This window comes from Tarenaya hassleriana, unplaced genomic scaffold (genome assembly GCF_000463585.1).
Source record: "Tarenaya hassleriana unplaced genomic scaffold, ASM46358v1 Cleome12, whole genome shotgun sequence".
Lineage (NCBI taxonomy): Eukaryota > Viridiplantae > Streptophyta > Magnoliopsida > Brassicales > Cleomaceae > Tarenaya > Tarenaya hassleriana.
In genome coordinates, this window is record NW_010962392.1 from 642,584 (window position 1) to 657,610 (window position 15,027).

At 39.3% G+C, this 15,027-nt stretch overlaps 4 protein-coding genes across 7 annotated transcripts; 2 read left to right on the forward strand and 2 right to left on the reverse strand.

Moving 5' to 3' along the window:
• LOC104806254 (dolichyl-diphosphooligosaccharide--protein glycosyltransferase subunit 2-like) lies at window positions 1-6,445 on the forward strand. Its single transcript, XM_010531060.1, has 20 exons — window positions 1-81; window positions 205-349; window positions 708-900; window positions 996-1,085; window positions 1,245-1,307; window positions 1,433-1,502; window positions 1,652-1,716; window positions 2,044-2,098; window positions 2,316-2,443; window positions 2,532-2,647; window positions 3,107-3,176; window positions 3,660-3,764; window positions 3,893-3,982; window positions 4,065-4,213; window positions 4,358-4,469; window positions 4,542-4,625; window positions 4,805-4,885; window positions 4,967-5,191; window positions 6,051-6,173; window positions 6,291-6,445. Exons 2-20 carry the CDS (start codon window positions 207-209, stop codon window positions 6,405-6,407), a joined length of 2,079 nt encoding a protein of 692 aa, XP_010529362.1. The 5' UTR covers window positions 1-81; window positions 205-206; the 3' UTR covers window positions 6,408-6,445.
• A 276-nt stretch (window positions 6,446-6,721) lies between these two features.
• On the reverse strand, window positions 6,722-9,110 carry LOC104806255 (ferredoxin--NADP reductase, root isozyme 1, chloroplastic). The gene is made up of 5 exons (XM_010531061.2): window positions 9,004-9,110; window positions 8,793-8,846; window positions 8,023-8,355; window positions 7,557-7,776; window positions 6,722-7,446 (listed from the first exon to the last, which is right to left on the reverse strand). Exons 1-5 carry the CDS (start codon window positions 9,028-9,030, stop codon window positions 6,947-6,949), a joined length of 1,134 nt encoding a protein of 377 aa, XP_010529363.1. The 5' UTR covers window positions 9,031-9,110; the 3' UTR covers window positions 6,722-6,946.
• A 31-nt stretch (window positions 9,111-9,141) lies between these two features.
• On the forward strand, window positions 9,142-13,363 carry LOC104806257 (probable ADP-ribosylation factor GTPase-activating protein AGD13). 4 transcript variants are annotated; one of them, XM_010531064.1, is made up of 9 exons: window positions 9,142-9,256; window positions 10,076-10,156; window positions 10,421-10,502; window positions 10,673-10,748; window positions 11,481-11,644; window positions 11,943-12,087; window positions 12,247-12,366; window positions 12,636-12,731; window positions 12,872-13,363. In XM_010531064.1, the coding sequence occupies exons 2-9, from the start codon at window positions 10,117-10,119 to the stop codon at window positions 13,151-13,153; spliced, it is 1,005 nt and encodes a 334-aa protein (XP_010529366.1). In that variant the 5' UTR covers window positions 9,142-9,256; window positions 10,076-10,116; the 3' UTR covers window positions 13,154-13,363. The 4 variants fall into 4 exon arrangements, with proteins under 4 accessions (XP_010529366.1, XP_010529368.1, XP_010529365.1 ...); XM_010531066.1 differs by lacking the exon at window positions 9,142-9,256 and adding an exon at window positions 9,557-9,637 and having other exon boundaries at window positions 12,250-12,366; XM_010531063.1 differs by lacking the exon at window positions 9,142-9,256 and adding an exon at window positions 9,558-9,637.
• On the reverse strand, window positions 13,219-14,077 carry LOC104806256. Its single transcript, XM_010531062.2, has one exon. It carries the CDS (start codon window positions 14,021-14,023, stop codon window positions 13,415-13,417), a length of 609 nt encoding a protein of 202 aa, XP_010529364.1. The 5' UTR covers window positions 14,024-14,077; the 3' UTR covers window positions 13,219-13,414.
• Window positions 14,078-15,027: the final 950 nt, after the last annotated feature.

Sequence of the window (15,027 nt, forward strand, 5' to 3'; positions counted from 1 at the left end):
CAAGCCACAGATCGTTCACACTCCTCAGACTCTCCTTTGACTGCCGAGATTCGCTGAACGTCGATCTTCTTCATCTTCCTTGTACGGATACATTTCCGATCTGTGAAAGCCTTTTACTTTCGATCTTATTTTCGGAATGTGCACGTAGATGCGTAAGACGTTTGTAGGATCTGACGAGGTATCTGCCTGAATTTTCCAATGCAGTGATGGGCAGAGGTCTCGTGCGATTTCTGGCGCTGCTACTTGCTGTGTCAATATGTGGCGCTGCTTCGGTTTTTCGACCGATCTCGGACTCTCACCGGTCCGCGGCTCTCGAGGTCTTCGCACCGATCGAGGGATCCTATGGAAGGTGGGTTTTCCAAAATGTGATTTCTTTGTTCTGTCTCAGTCCTTAGTTGATCTTTCATGGGTTTAGTGTCTCGATAACATTTTCAAGGAAAAAAGAAAACATTGATACATATTTTTGGTTTAGTTTTGTTCACCAGTTTCACCGATTTCTCCTGGAAAAAGGAACATCTTTGATTACTTTTTTTGAAATTAGGAGTATCCATGAAAAAAGGGGAAAACCTTGAGCTTCGATTTCACCGATTTTTCGGGTTTAGGTTTCTTTTCTTCACCTCCTGGTTTGGCTCTCTAAAATGCAGAAAGGACATATTTCTTGTATTTTTTTTCTTGTAAAGTAGCTAAATATTTTTGAACTGAATCAGCTTGGAGGAGGCGTATGAAGCACTAAGGACGCTAGAGGTTCTTGGAATTGATAGAAAGTCAGATGCAAGCTCAGAAACTTGTGGGAATGTCCTTAAGGTTCTTGGGTCATCTTCTTCGGCTCTAAAGGATGCATTCTATGCTCTAAAAGTTAATGGTATTCAGAATTGTAAAGCTAGTGAAGATGTTCTTAAGGTAAGAAGTTTACTCCCTCTCTCTACTCCAAAAGGTCTTTGCTTTTCAGTTACTGGAGTAGAAGCTCATTAGTCCTTTCTTTTCCTTTACTTAAGGGCATTGCTTCTCGGCTTCAAGCTGGTGCTAAAGACGCCAATTCCTTGTTGGATTTCTATTATTCTGTCAGAGGCATGGTGCTTGTTAAGGTAATACTAGTAGATGTCTTGAAAATGTAATATTGGCAGTAAAGTCCTATGTGTGGTCATTGTACTTGATGAAAATCTCCAGCTTTGGGCTCTTTGCATTGCTTTTTTTAAAAGGTTGTTGATCACATTCTTCATCTCGAAAATATCCCGTAAACACAGGAGCAAATTTCTGGAACAGATTTAAGTCTTGGTGATGCCGAAGGGATTTTCCGTTCCATCAAGGTTTGCACTTGTTTCTCTGGGTTTCTTTTACTTGATCATTTAATATTAAAGGTTCCTTTATGAAATTGATTTTGCTGTTATTTGTTAAAATATCTACTATTTTGATTTTTTTAAAATTATATCAGGCTCTTAGCCAGAGTGATGGAAGATGGCGTTACAGCTCCAACAATCCAGAGTCGAGCACTCTTGCCGCTGGTAAATAATTAGACACAATCGGACAGAATCATCCTACTTTGTGATGTTATATTTTATAATGAATATTTTTGTAGCCCTTTAATTCTCTTTTCTATTGTTCAAATTGTTCAACTTCTCCCTATTCTTATTGACATATTATTTTTTTTCAGGCTTAGCCTTCGAGACACTTGCTGGAGTGATTTCATTAGCACCTTCAGAGATTGATCCATCATTGGTAAGTTACGACTTTTCAGTCCATTATTGAGTTTGGACTCAGATGATGCACCATTGGAGCTCATGGTTTTGTTGGGATCTTGTCTTTTCGTCTGGAATTCTCTGGGTAGAGTTTATGAGAAAGATCAAAGATCACCTTGTCAATAATTTTAAATTCAAGGATGTGAATTGGTTAAAGGAGATTATAAATATCTCCCTGTATTATGCTTTCATTTCTTCATGCTAATTTGTGGACACTTCCATTCATTTGTCGTTCTATTCAATATTTAATGTTATAAATCTTGGTGGTCATGTGGATTAATTGTTACCTGCGTTTGTCATATTGTAGATTCAGATGTTGAAGAAGGATATCTTGAAGCTTTTTGACAGTATTGAAAAATATGGTATGTGGTGAAGAAGTTAGAGATTTTTTGGTTTCTGGAATTAGCTTTTAAATCTTCTATGTTGTATTTTTTCCTTTCTTTCTGATACAATGACTGTTTTTCTATTATTTGCCATCTGGTTATGTCATGATAGTCATTCTATAGACTACATCATGGGATTTTCTTTGCCCTTCTATCCTATGAATGGGGGTTTTGATTTCTGTCTTTGCTCTTGCAGATGATGGGGCATTGTACTTCGACGAGAAGTTTATTGAGGCACAAGAAAATCAAGGCCCACTTTCAACTACTGCATCAGTTGTTAGAGGGCTCGCAGCATTTGCAGCGACTACATCTGCAAAGTTGGATGTATGTTATAACGAAGTTTTTTCTTTAAACCTTGTTCGCTGACTTGGTGTTTGCTACTTCATCGTCTATTTCCACTTCTCTAATGCAGCTTCCAGGAGATAAGGTCATAGGATTGGCCAAATTCTTCCTTGGTGTTGGAATTCCTGGTGATGCCAAAGACTTCTTCAACCAAGTAGATGCACTAGCTTGCTTGGAAGACAACAGGCAAGGGCAATAAAAAAAGATTATACAATTTTCATTAATCTATTTGCTCTGCATACTTATGAAATGCGTTGGAACTAACCTTGATGTGAGCTGGGTGAAAGATACTCCGTAAACGAGAACTCAGACTTACTTTATCTCTTATTCATTTGGATAAGCCGGCTGCATTTGATAGAGGAGGAAAAATTGTGTTTTACATTGTTGAGATGCTGCTAAAGTTTTTGAAATCTTTATGGCCCTCCTTTGCTTTGTTGACAAAATAATCGTTGAAGAAATTATATCTTTCAAGGATAAAAAAATAACTGAACATCTTTTTATCTCCAATAAATAGTTTCAACCACAAAGCTTCTAAAGTTCTGGAACTTGTGAAATGTCATTCATTACTCATGCTGTCTTAGAGTTCTTAGCCTAACGCCCTTTATCAATTTACGGTTTAATTTATGGCATTCTTTACCATTTCAGGTTCTCTGTTCCACTCATCTTATCACTCCCATCTACTGTCATTTCATTGACAAAAAAAGAACCTCTGAAGGTAGCCCATCAAAATCTGACCCATGTAGCGGAAGATTTTCTGTGCTTTTCTGTTTTATTGTGGGTTTTCTTATCTCTGTTCCACTCATCTTTGTTTTTGTAGTTTGTTTGTAATTAAATGTTAGGGTCAACTAATATCTGAGACCTCACTGTTGGCATTGACATTCCATCCTTCTTGACACCGGACTTTAGCAGGCGAAGTCTTTAACATAGGATTTTCTGGCTTCAGATGCATTGTGCTTTTGATTACTTGAACTGTAGAACTCTAACTGGCTGTATGTTGATCTTCATATCATATTTCATTTATAGTGTACCTGGTCTCGTATCATTTTTATGCATTGTGGAGAGATCTGCAATTTTATGCCTTTTGGAGAGATCGAACTATTCGAATTTCCCCGATATTTGTTGTTGGTTACCCAGTTTCTTCATTATTATAATTTTTTCACAGGTTGTGATATTTTTATACCTTTTGAAATGCTAACAGGTTAAAGTAAGCACTGTGCTTGGTTCTAAGGCCCCAGCTCATCGAGTGAAGCTTGTTCAAGCTCTCAGTTCTGGATCAAAGGATGCTTCTGTAACTGAAAGCCAGGTAAAGAAATAGCTCGTTTTTTGTTGGCTCTTCGTTAGGATTGACTGTTTTACATCAGTGACACTGCTAAAACTGTTGCATTCTCTGTATGGACAAGTTGACATGTTTCATAAGTTTTTGTGGTACAGGAGCTTAAGTTTGATGCTGACAGTGAAACACACTTCTGGGACTCTTTTCCCCAGAACTTTGATGTTGGAAAATATACTTTTACATTTGAGGTAATGCCCTTGTTAGTTTACAAATTCCCAAAGACTATACATGTCCGTATGTTCATAATACAACGAGGTTTATTCTTCCCAGGTTGCACTGCAAGATTCTGAGCATGAAAAAGCTTATGTAACTGAATCTCAAATGAAAGTTCCAGTACTCGTCACGGGGCTGATTAGCATTGATAACGCCAAAATTGCTGTACTTGATAATGACGCGGGGAGTGTTGAATCACAAAAACAGTATGTCTTACGCCAGTGTCTGACAATAATTTAACATTTTATTTGCTATGTTTTGTTGGCCATTATCATAGTAAACCTATGCCTTTTTTTACTTATAAATCTATGCCCTTTTTCTTTTCTTGGTTGTCTTTGTGACTTCTGTAGGCTAGATTTATCTAAAGACAGAGTTGTATCCCTGTCAGCAAACCACCTGCAAAAGCTACGTCTGTCCTTCCAGTTAACAAGTTCTCTAGGACGTGTGTTTAAGCCTCATCAGGTTTGCCCATTTCACCTTCCTCTACTAATTGTCTCATCGCTTTTATTTATTAACTTGTTTATTCCCATACAGGCATTTCTCAAGCTGAAACACGAGACACAGGTCGAGCATGTCTTTCTTGTGGCAAATTCCGGGAAGAAGTTTGAAATAGTTCTAGTTAAGTTCTTTGAACTACATCTAGTTTTATTTTTCAGTAAATTTTTGCTGGCTTACCTGCATTTCGGTTGGAGAAAGTGGGTAAACAGTAATCTAACCGGCAATATTCTTTAAAAAACTCTGTTTACTCGATGTTGCTGCATTTCCTAGTATTAATTATTTTTGACATTTTCCAACAGGATTTTCTCGGATTGGTTGAAAAGCTCTATTATCTCTCTGGTAAATATGATATCCAGCTAACTATTGGGGATGCCGCTATGGTAAGCATTCTTCTTTTTGCATCCTCTCCAGGTGATTTGGTCTCAAAACTCTTGACAATACTATTTTCTTTGTCTTTCCAGGAGAATTCTTTATTGCGGAACATTGGCCATATTGAGCTAGACCTACCAGAACGTCCAGAGAAGGCACCTAGCCCTCCTCTACAACCTGTCGACCATGTCCTAAGATATGGGCCAAAAGCAGAGATCACACACATCTTCCGGGCTCCTGAAAAGCGTCCACAAAATGAACTTTCACTCACTTTCTTGGGTCTGACTGTGTTTCCGTTTATCGGTTTCCTCATTGGGGTCAGTTCTCTCCCACTGGATTAGATACTTATATCTACATCTTCTTATATACCAAGTTATGCATAAAATAGGTTAGAGACGTAAATGTGTCAATATCTTACAGTTTTTTCCGTTCATTGGGTTTATCCATGGAAGGACATCACTTACCTATACACACACATTTCTGTTTCAGCTAATGCGATTGGGGGTGAATCTGAAGAGCTTCCCTTCATCGGCTGGGCCTGCCCCTTTTTAAAAAACTCTGTTTACTCGATGTTGCTGCATTTCCTAGTATTAATTATTTTTGACATTTTCCAACAGGATTTTCTCGGATTGGTTGAAAAGCTCTATTATCTCTCTGGTAAATATGATATCCAGCTAACTATTGGGGATGCCGCTATGGTAAGCATTCTTCTTTTTGCATCCTCTCCAGGTGATTTGGTCTCAAAACTCTTGACAATACTATTTTCTTTGTCTTTCCAGGAGAATTCTTTATTGCGGAACATTGGCCATATTGAGCTAGACCTACCAGAACGTCCAGAGAAGGCACCTAGCCCTCCTCTACAACCTGTCGACCATGTCCTAAGATATGGGCCAAAAGCAGAGATCACACACATCTTCCGGGCTCCTGAAAAGCGTCCACAAAATGAACTTTCACTCACTTTCTTGGGTCTGACTGTGTTTCCGTTTATCGGTTTCCTCATTGGGGTCAGTTCTCTCCCACTGGATTAGATACTTATATCTACATCTTCTTATATACCAAGTTATGCATAAAATAGGTTAGAGACGTAAATGTGTCAATATCTTACAGTTTTTTCCGTTCATTGGGTTTATCCATGGAAGGACATCACTTACCTATACACACACATTTCTGTTTCAGCTAATGCGATTGGGGGTGAATCTGAAGAGCTTCCCTTCATCGGCTGGACCTGCCACTTTTGCCCTGCTCTTCCACTCTGCCATTGGAGCCGTTCTACTTCTCTATGCACTCTTCTGGTTGAAGGTAAACCTCTTTTGTTAACTGGGTCTTCCTTGTTAAATGCACACATAGAGCATTCGAGGTTAAACTCGGATTAGAGAGCATTGTGTAACAGTTTCTTGTGTTTTGCGGAATCTGCAGTTGGATCTGTTTACAACCCTGAAGGTTCTTGCATTCTTGGGAGCATTTCTGTTAGTCACCGGACACAGGACACTCTCATACCTTGCCTCAGCATCAAACAAATTGAAATCTGCCTGAGTAATTCTAGTAGAACAGGTTTGTCTTGTTTCCATGGAGGAGTTTTTCAGTTTTGTAGCCACATTCAAAAGGATTCCAACTCTTACAGTCTCAGAGATTATGAAAAGAGGAGTTTCATCACGTTATTATCTTTACCAGTTTTCAAAGTCTTCTCCATTGCCTCACTTTTAATGCAACTCTGAACTAAAACCAATGACAAGCTTTTCATCTTCAAACAAAACTGGATTGGAGTTAGTTCGGTTTCAAATTGTTGTCTTTTTAAAACTGAAGCAGCTTGTACTAAATCTTACCAGATCAAAAATGGACAGAACCAGTTGTCTAATGAATCGACCTTTTCCATTGAAATTTCTGGTAACATTAACACAACCATACTCCCAAGAGGCTGCCAGGAAAACAATATTCTGAGAACAATTCAATGCATGCCCAATCAAATCAGCGAGCTGATCTTGATCTGATGCATAGAATCATTCAATTATTTCAGTCGGAAATTCAGTCAAATAGATCAGAACAATGCAAGCAGACACCAATGAGATGTGAACTCAGTAAACCTCAACATGCCATTGTTTGTTCTTCTTGAGCTGAGAGAGCTTCTCCTCCCAGCTTTCGCCTCTCTCCTCAGCCACCCTCTTGAGGGTGTCCTGAATTCCGGGCATCATCCCCTTCAGACCACAGAAATATATATGGGCACCATTGTCCAATAGCTTGAATATCTCGTCACTGTATTCCTCGATCTTGTCCTGAACGTACATTTTGCCGCCTTTCTTGTTCTGTTGTTCTCTGCTAAGGGCCTTGTCATATCTGAAGTTGTCGGGATAGTCATTGAGATAGTTGGTGAACTCCTCATCATAAAGGAGACTGTCTGAATTTGCCACCCCGAGGAAGAGCCATGCAAGACCATTAAACCTGAAATTTGGGACGTTCTCCATGAACATTCGTCGGAGGTATCCTCTGAATGGAGCAACACCAGTACCCGTGGCGATCATTATGTGAGTGGCATTAGGGTTCTCTTCTGGCAAAAGCATTACCTTCCCTGAAGGACCTGCAAATGTATATCATGAGCTAAGATTGTCATTCAAAATGTACATACTCTCTATAGCCGTAGAAACAGGAATTCATCATTCAGCCAATCAAAATGTACATACTACCTACCAGTGATCTGGACCTTGTCGCCCGGTTTGGCATTACATAGGAAATTGCTGCATACACCAGCTTTTGAAGGATCCTCCTTTCCAGTCTCTGGATCATAGTAAACAGCTCGACGGACACATAGACTAGCTGTCTTGCCATCAAAAGAGTCTCCATACCTCGTTGATGCGATTGAGTAAAGGCGGACATTGTGAGGGTTCCCAGGTTTCTTAGGATTTTCACCCTGCAGATCAAAGATATCAAACAGCGCATGAGAAAAGATAACACATCAGGGAGAAATCAGTTTTCTTGGAAGAATTTACTTTCTTGAAAATACCATTTCATATCATTAACAACCAAGATTGGCTAAAAAAAGGGAGCTCTTTAACCAAAAATCTGTTCGGAAATTGTGGTTTTTCAACCAAAGGCAAACTAGTTATGAACATCAGAGTGCATGCATAAAATAATGCCAACACAAGTTATTACTTACAGGAGGAATGACTCCATAGCTCTGTCCTTCCCAGTAGGGAACATTGCCACTGTGATCGATTACAATGTGGCAAGTTTCTCCAGGTGCTTTTGGACCCACAAGCCTCTCGACCGAAACAATTGTAGCGGTGTACGGTTCCTTGGGCTTGTGCAAGTGAAGCGGGGGCTCTTTGGCATCCTCTAGTTCAAGTGGAGTAACTGAAACTTTGGATTTGCTGGCTTGTTGGACCGACATGCATATCGTGCCTCGTTTTGTAACGCATAAATTTCTAGATCTTGACTCCAACCTCAGCACAGGAGCCCATGACTTCTCACCAAAGCTGATGCTTTGCACCTGAAAGGTATAAATTCCAACTTTATCGCCATCTCTTGTGAAAGAAACATTGCTCATAAAAGAAGTTCCATTCAGCGTAGAAATGCTTATGACTACTAAGAATCCTTAAGAATACTTCACTTTCTCTGGATGGCACCCATCGATCAACATCAAGAAAAATCCTGGGTATGCTTGCAAATTGACAACAAATCTGATATTTTTCTTATTATCTCAATATGATTTCCAATTTGGCTGCAAATTTACCAATAAATCTTCAGTTTTCTCATTGCATCATTAATCTAGCATCGAGGCTATACCTTCATGGACCAATCTAGGGCAGCAAACACAAAAACCCAAAGAAAAACAAATGGGTATCAAAGTCGGCACCTATTCATAAACATCTAAGAATCTCATCCGACATAGATCAATGATTAAGTAATCAGGCCCAGTTTAATTACCTTAAGCATCGATCCTCTGGAGCTATCACCCGCAGGGAGAGGCAAAACAGACATCTGCAGATCAAAAGCAAAACCCCATTAACAAAAGAAAATACCCACAGTACCTCTGGTAAAAGTCCAAGAAAAGGACATGACTTTCGACATGGGTTCCACTTTCCATGAAGATTGTCCGAGGAAACAAACAGGTCGAGAAAATACATTCATGACAAACCTGAGAAGCTGCAGCTGAGAGAGCCATGGCCAGGATGAGAAAGAGACGATATTTCCAACGTAGGAGAAGCGAATTCTGAAGGGATCGATCGGGTCGGATCTGATCTGATCTGATCGGAAAAATGGTAGAGAAGGGCTGAAGAGGTTCAGGGTTTATAAGGAAGAGCAAAGGGCGAGAAGATGATCCTTTGAAGACCCGGAAAGGACACCCTCCCTCTGCAAATTCCTCAACTTTGGCTCCTCGACCGATCGCGGTGGACTGTTTTTGCTATTTCTTTATTATTTCCTTTGCTATGTTTTATAATTAGAGACGTGAATTACTAGGACAACCTCCAAATTCTCAATTACAGACATAGTTCCTTCCTATATATATATGTATATATATTCCTCTTTTTATATAAAAATTGATGAAATTTTATCAATTGGTTGAAATTTCAATCATATTTTTTTTTTCGAATTTGTAGTTTGAGTTTAGTGGTTTTTTTTTTTTTTGGATTTTGAGATTTCACTTTACATGCCAACCGTTACATGACATGGGAAGGAGGGACAATTAAAAGGATAAAAACAAAGACAGCACGTACTTTTTCATTTCGCAGAAGTGATCAAACTTTCTCTCTCTTCTCCCCTTTCCCCCGGTAAGAACATCATCCAATCCATCTCATCTCCATTCCTTGCGTATTTCTTTCAGATTTCTCCTCTGATCTTCCTTCGCTCTCCGCTCAATTTCGGTTTCTCCCTCCGTCGTCGGATTCTTATGTTGTTTCCCTTTTAAGTCGATATCTGGGCTCCGCCTCGTTCGTGATTTTCGTTCCGGGATGGAGAAAGATCAAATTTTTATTGGGTCAAATTGTTTTATCTTTAAAAAAAAAATTGATGGGCTAGGAACCAGATTCTATATGGATGATCTTCGTTAGATTTTTTTCTCCTTTGTGTCGAAATTATGGGTTCGCACTTGATCCTTTAGCCCCATCGCATTGCTTAGGAATCTGCAGGGCTACAATGGAAGTTTGTCTTTTTCCAACAAAAAAAAAAAACCTCTGTTCTTTACGGAGATTTTTGTGTGTTTCCTGTAGGTTTTTTGGGTGTTTGATGATTGTTGTTTATTAGAAGAGCAATGAGCTATTCAGCAGCCGGACTCGGAAAGCCTGGCTCAGGTAAAGCTTTTTCTTTTCTTTAAGCGGTGCTTTATATCACAGAAGAAATGTGGATTTATGGTTGGGGATGAACTGTGGTGAAGAACAATCCATGGATTCTTGTCTCTAGTGTCTGAGAATCCCAGCAGATGTTTTCTTTCATCATATCAGAACTTTCTGGTAAAGGGTTTCATAAATTTTCTTGTTATTGAATTATGTTGTGTGAAATGTAGATTTCTCCCATGTTGTGGATTGATTGTGTCTCATGGACATTGTGTCTCATAGGTAAGAGGAGAATAAGGGATCTTTTAAATCAACCTGATAACCGAGTCTGTGCTGATTGCGGTGCTCCAGATCCTAAGTGGGCGTAAGTCGTTCTAGAATTGCAACTTCACATTCATTTTCATCGTCCAAATTCCAATCTTTTATGCACAGCTTCCATTTCAGCTATTTGGGTCGTGTCCATACTATGTCCAACTGTTTGTGCTTGGTTCCTCTTTGGTAAGGTTGTTGAACCGGTTAATGTCTTCTTTTCAGGTCAGCAAATATCGGGGTGTTTATTTGCTTAAAATGCTGTGGTGTCCACAGAAGCCTCGGCACTCATATCTCAAAGGTTCTTCTTTGCTTCCGTTCATTTTTTGTTCTGTTTTGGGTGCAAAGTTTCTTTTGGATTGATTAGCGGGAAACCGGACTGGAAGGAGTCCCATGACTAGACAATAGGATACAATGTCCTCTTGAGTTTGGCTTGGAAATCCATGAATTTTCAAAATCAATTTTTTTTATTCAAGATTCTGATTCCGGTTGTATGGTTTATCGCTGTGTCCTTTATAAACTATGAAATGATTAGTGGTTGATGATACCACCATGGACCAGCCAGCTGTTGAGGAACTATCACTTCCACAAAAATGTCCAAATCTACTTATTTCAATGTTGTCGTTTGCAGATATAATTTGATGGTTACAGTAATGGTCGATGTGTTTGGTCTGTTTCAGTGGCGAACAGACTTAGGATGTTGTCTCTTTGATTTTTTTTCGGATTTTTGATCCGGGAAATAGATAGTCAATATTCGTTTTGGCCAATGTTTTACAAATATCTAAGGAAAAAGAGAACTGAAAATTTTGTTTTTTACGTCGTTTGGACTTTTCAATCAGCTAAACCATATAGCCATTTGGGACACTTGGTAGATCTGATAATCATAAGTGACATCTCTATTAGAGTTTCCACTTGTTTTGGTTCTCATTCCATAGAGATTCATCTTCTGTTGTGAATGATCTTTGTGCTTAGATAGATATACTTGCTCTGAACCAAATCATCCTAAAGACTTACACCCATTTCTCCTCTCCAGGTTTTGTCTGTGACATTGGATGAATGGTCAGACGAGGAAGTTGATTCCATGATTGAAGTTGGAGGAAATGCCTCCGCCAATTCTATCTATGAGGCTTTTATACCTGAAGGGTGCTCGAAGCCGGGACATGATGCCAGTCATGACCAGCGTATGAGATTCATTCGGTATGGAAAATTTGTACGATATATCCTTTCTGCCATCAAGAAAAATGGAAATTCCTCTTCAAGAAATTCTATACTGTCTAAAATGGTAAATCTAAACTTTGTGAAACAAGAGACTAAACTTGAGTTGAGTGCACCTTATATATACTCTTAAGGGTGAAGAATGTTGTAAACTATATTGGAAACCATTTTGATTGCCTGGACTTAGAGGTGTCAGTCCACAACTGTGTTGGAAATCGGTCTCGGACCAAAGACGATTAACCCTTAGAGAGTTCTAAAAGAATCTCAAATCTTTATTTAGGTCAAAGTATGAGTTCCAAGAGTTTCTGAAACCAAGCTTGCGGATCACATCTGGGAAAAGCTCTATAAAGAGCTCGGCATCTCTGACATCAAGTCTTTCTAGGAAGATCATGGATAGCTTTCGTACTAATTCATCTCATCAGACGGTAATTCCATTGACTGTTTATATATCGGAACTTCATGGAAACATTACATTATGAACTTTAGAGCTGATTGTTTTTAATAAAACTAGTTTGCATCTTCTTCCTGCCAATGTGGTTATCGTTATTAATGGGTTCTCCCCATTTGGAACATGAAAATGACAGCAGGAAGGCATGGTAGAGTTTATGGGAATGTTGAAGGTCACAGTTAAAAAGGGCACAAATTTGGCCGTAAGAGATATGATGTCAAGTGATCCCTATGTTGTGCTGAATCTAGGACATCAGGTAAATGGTTCTTGGCTTTTTTGCCTCAGACGCGAATTTGAGAGGTGACTCTTTTTTGCTATTTCAAATCCTGATCATCTTGATCAAGAATCTTTTGAGGATTTCACAAAAATTTGACTGACTGATGTATTTTAACCTGCACACACTTATTTTTTTTTGTGAGACACTGAGAGTTCTCAGTTGCATGTTTGGACTCTGAATATAAAATGGTCTTTAATGGAGGTTTTGCCATTCTTTGGAGTGATTTTACTTTTGTTTACCATCACCAGACTGTTCAGACAGCGGTTATGAAGAGCAACTTGAATCCCATCTGGAACCAGGAACTCATGTTGTCTGTTCCTCAAGACTACAGCTCCGTGAAGTTGGTAAGATATTCTTTTTCGGTTTCCATCTAACCAGATGAACAGATCAGTTTCTAGCTTCTACTTATGATTCAATATTCAAAACTTCAGAAATGAAAAAAAGCGAACTTTATCCTATGGTTTTTGACGTGCTGATGTTGCAGCAAGTGTATGATTATGACACATTTTCTGCTGATGACATAATGGGAGAAGCCGAGATCGATATCCAACCTCTGATAACATCTGCAATGGCTTTCGGGGACCCGGAAATGTTCGGGGATATGCAGATAGGGAAATGGCTGAAATCTCACGACAATGCCCTCGTAGAGGACAGTATCATCAACATCCTCGACGGGAAAGTCAGGCAGGAGGTTCAGATCAAGCTTCAGAATGTTGAATCTGGAGAAATAGAACTAGAACTTGAGTGGCTTCCCCTTGACCAATAAATCAATCACTAGGCTCAATGCATTCATGCAAAAGTATGAAGAAAAAAAAAGTCGCCTTCTTTATGTTGTTTTTTTTTTGGGTTCCTTTCTGAAATTTCAAGTTTAGGATCTTTGATGTTGAACTCCTTCCGACAAGAAGTCTCTCTGGCATTTGTTTATACGGCTTGTAACCCAACTGAGTATACTATTATCAGAAGTAATGTCCTGTCACCATGCGTGTATGTACATTAATTCACATCTCAAAGTACTAAAAGCAAAACGCTACGGGCCACCGGAGACGCTGCCGTTGAAAATCTCGATGGTGTCGCCATGGTCAACGCCATGCCACCGGAAGGACTGGTCGTCATCCATTACATTCTGTTTGTAGATGAAGAAGTAACCTTCTTGCGGCAAACTGAACTGAAACCTCTGACGAACCTTCGACAGCTCTTTCCTCAGTTCTCCCACTTTGTCCGTGCCGTTCACTTCCACCGGAATCTTCCTCTTACCGCACTTCGTCAGCACCATCACCCTCATCTTCTTCGTCTTCTTCGTCGTTACAGTACCGTAGGATGAATCCTGACCGTTCACGGCGTCGGTCCCATCCGACGGTGGAGGAGATTGCTCCGTCTTGACAAACGCCTGGCTATCGCGTTTGCGGTCTCGGTCGGAGGAGGAGACCAGGAGCTGGATTCGTGAGTTCTGGAGAATCTGGCATTGCTCGACGTTGTGATCGTCTTGTAGGATCCTTCCGTCGAAGATTAGGGTCTGTTTGGACACAGGGATACGCTGGTACTTGTCGATCTTTTCCTTGATCTCCAAGACTGTGTCGAAGTAACCCACTTCAATGGAGAATTGCAGCCCTCTCTGTGACTCGAAGAACACATCCATATGTATACATGTACGTATATATGCGCGTGTGTTTGTTGCTTACTGTTAAGTGTATTTCAGTGGATAAAGGAGAGAGAGAGAGAGAGAGAGAGAGAGAGAGAGAGAGAGAGAGGGAATGTTTATACCGTTTACAAGTGTTGTAACGAAATCCCCGATAATGTGTTAACGAATCACCGCTTTGCATGGTATCTTCGTGTATTTATTTATCATTTATTTTTTTTCCAAACTTTTAAATTAGTTAACTTTAAAAAAAAAACAGGATCTATGTGATTATATACTGACATGACATGATCAAACCCAGATCTTTTTTTTAATGTAACTCATGGTTTTACATAAAAAAAAAAAAACAGAACATGTTCATTCATTCTCATGTAACTCATAGTCTTACATCAAAAAACAAAACCCAGATAAAGATTTATCCATTAGTAGATTCTCGTTACTTGTGCAGCAAGAAAGATGATTTGCTTGCATTTGCCAAGGGTTTTTTTATGTTGCTTAGCCTTTCTTCTTCCTCAAGTCACCTCGAAAAACCATCGATAATCCTTCTATTAGACCAAGTTAACAGAAGTTTAACTGTGAGATATATATATATATATATATATATATATATTAAATGAATCGAACACGAGGTTTATAAGAGGGACTTCTGCCCAAAGTACACCCTAGCTTTTTTCTTGGCTTCCATGAATATGCAGACATGTCCATATATATATGACCAAAGAGAAGCTTAAAAACCCTAATAAAGAAAGAAAGAAAAGATTACAGGCAAAAAGAAGATTCTCTGTCTTTGTCACAATATTGAAACTTGAACTCTTGTCTCTCTTCACTTTCTTCTTCTTCCTTCTTCTTCTGCAAAATCTTTGCATGATATGGTGGGTGCCCACCCTCCACTCGCAACCCTTTTTCCTCTTTCCTCTCTCTCTCTCTCTCTCTCTCTCTCTCTCTCTCTCTCTCTCTCTCTCTTATATCTCGTATATTTTACAAAAAAAAATTATGTCACATCG

Coding starts and splice junctions, on each gene's coding strand:
- LOC104806254 (XM_010531060.1), top strand. CDS start 207: ATGGGCAGAGGTCTCGTGCGATTTCTGGCGCTGCTACTTGCTGTGTCA. Junction 901..995: donor CTAGTGAAGATGTTCTTAAG/GTAAGAAGTTTA, acceptor CCTTTACTTAAG/GGCATTGCTTCTCGGCTTCA. Junction 2,444..2,531: donor CTACATCTGCAAAGTTGGAT/GTATGTTATAAC, acceptor TCTCTAATGCAG/CTTCCAGGAGATAAGGTCAT.
- LOC104806255 (XM_010531061.2), bottom strand. CDS start 9,030: ATGGCTCTCTCAGCTGCAGCTTCTCAG. Junction 8,847..9,003: donor TCTCAGCTGCAGCTTCTCAG/GTTTGTCATGAA, acceptor TTTGATCTGCAG/ATGTCTGTTTTGCCTCTCCC. Junction 8,356..8,792: donor CCAGAGGATCGATGCTTAAG/GTAATTAAACTG, acceptor TATACCTTTCAG/GTGCAAAGCATCAGCTTTGG.
- LOC104806257 (XM_010531064.1), top strand. CDS start 10,117: ATGAGCTATTCAGCAGCCGGACTCGGAAAGCCTGGCTCAG. Junction 10,749..11,480: donor TCGGCACTCATATCTCAAAG/GTTCTTCTTTGC, acceptor TCTCCTCTCCAG/GTTTTGTCTGTGACATTGGA. Junction 11,645..11,942: donor CAGCGTATGAGATTCATTCG/GTATGGAAAATT, acceptor ATCTTTATTTAG/GTCAAAGTATGAGTTCCAAG.
- LOC104806256 (XM_010531062.2), bottom strand. CDS start 14,023: ATGGATGTGTTCTTCGAGTCACAGAGAGGGCTGCAATTCTCCATTGAA.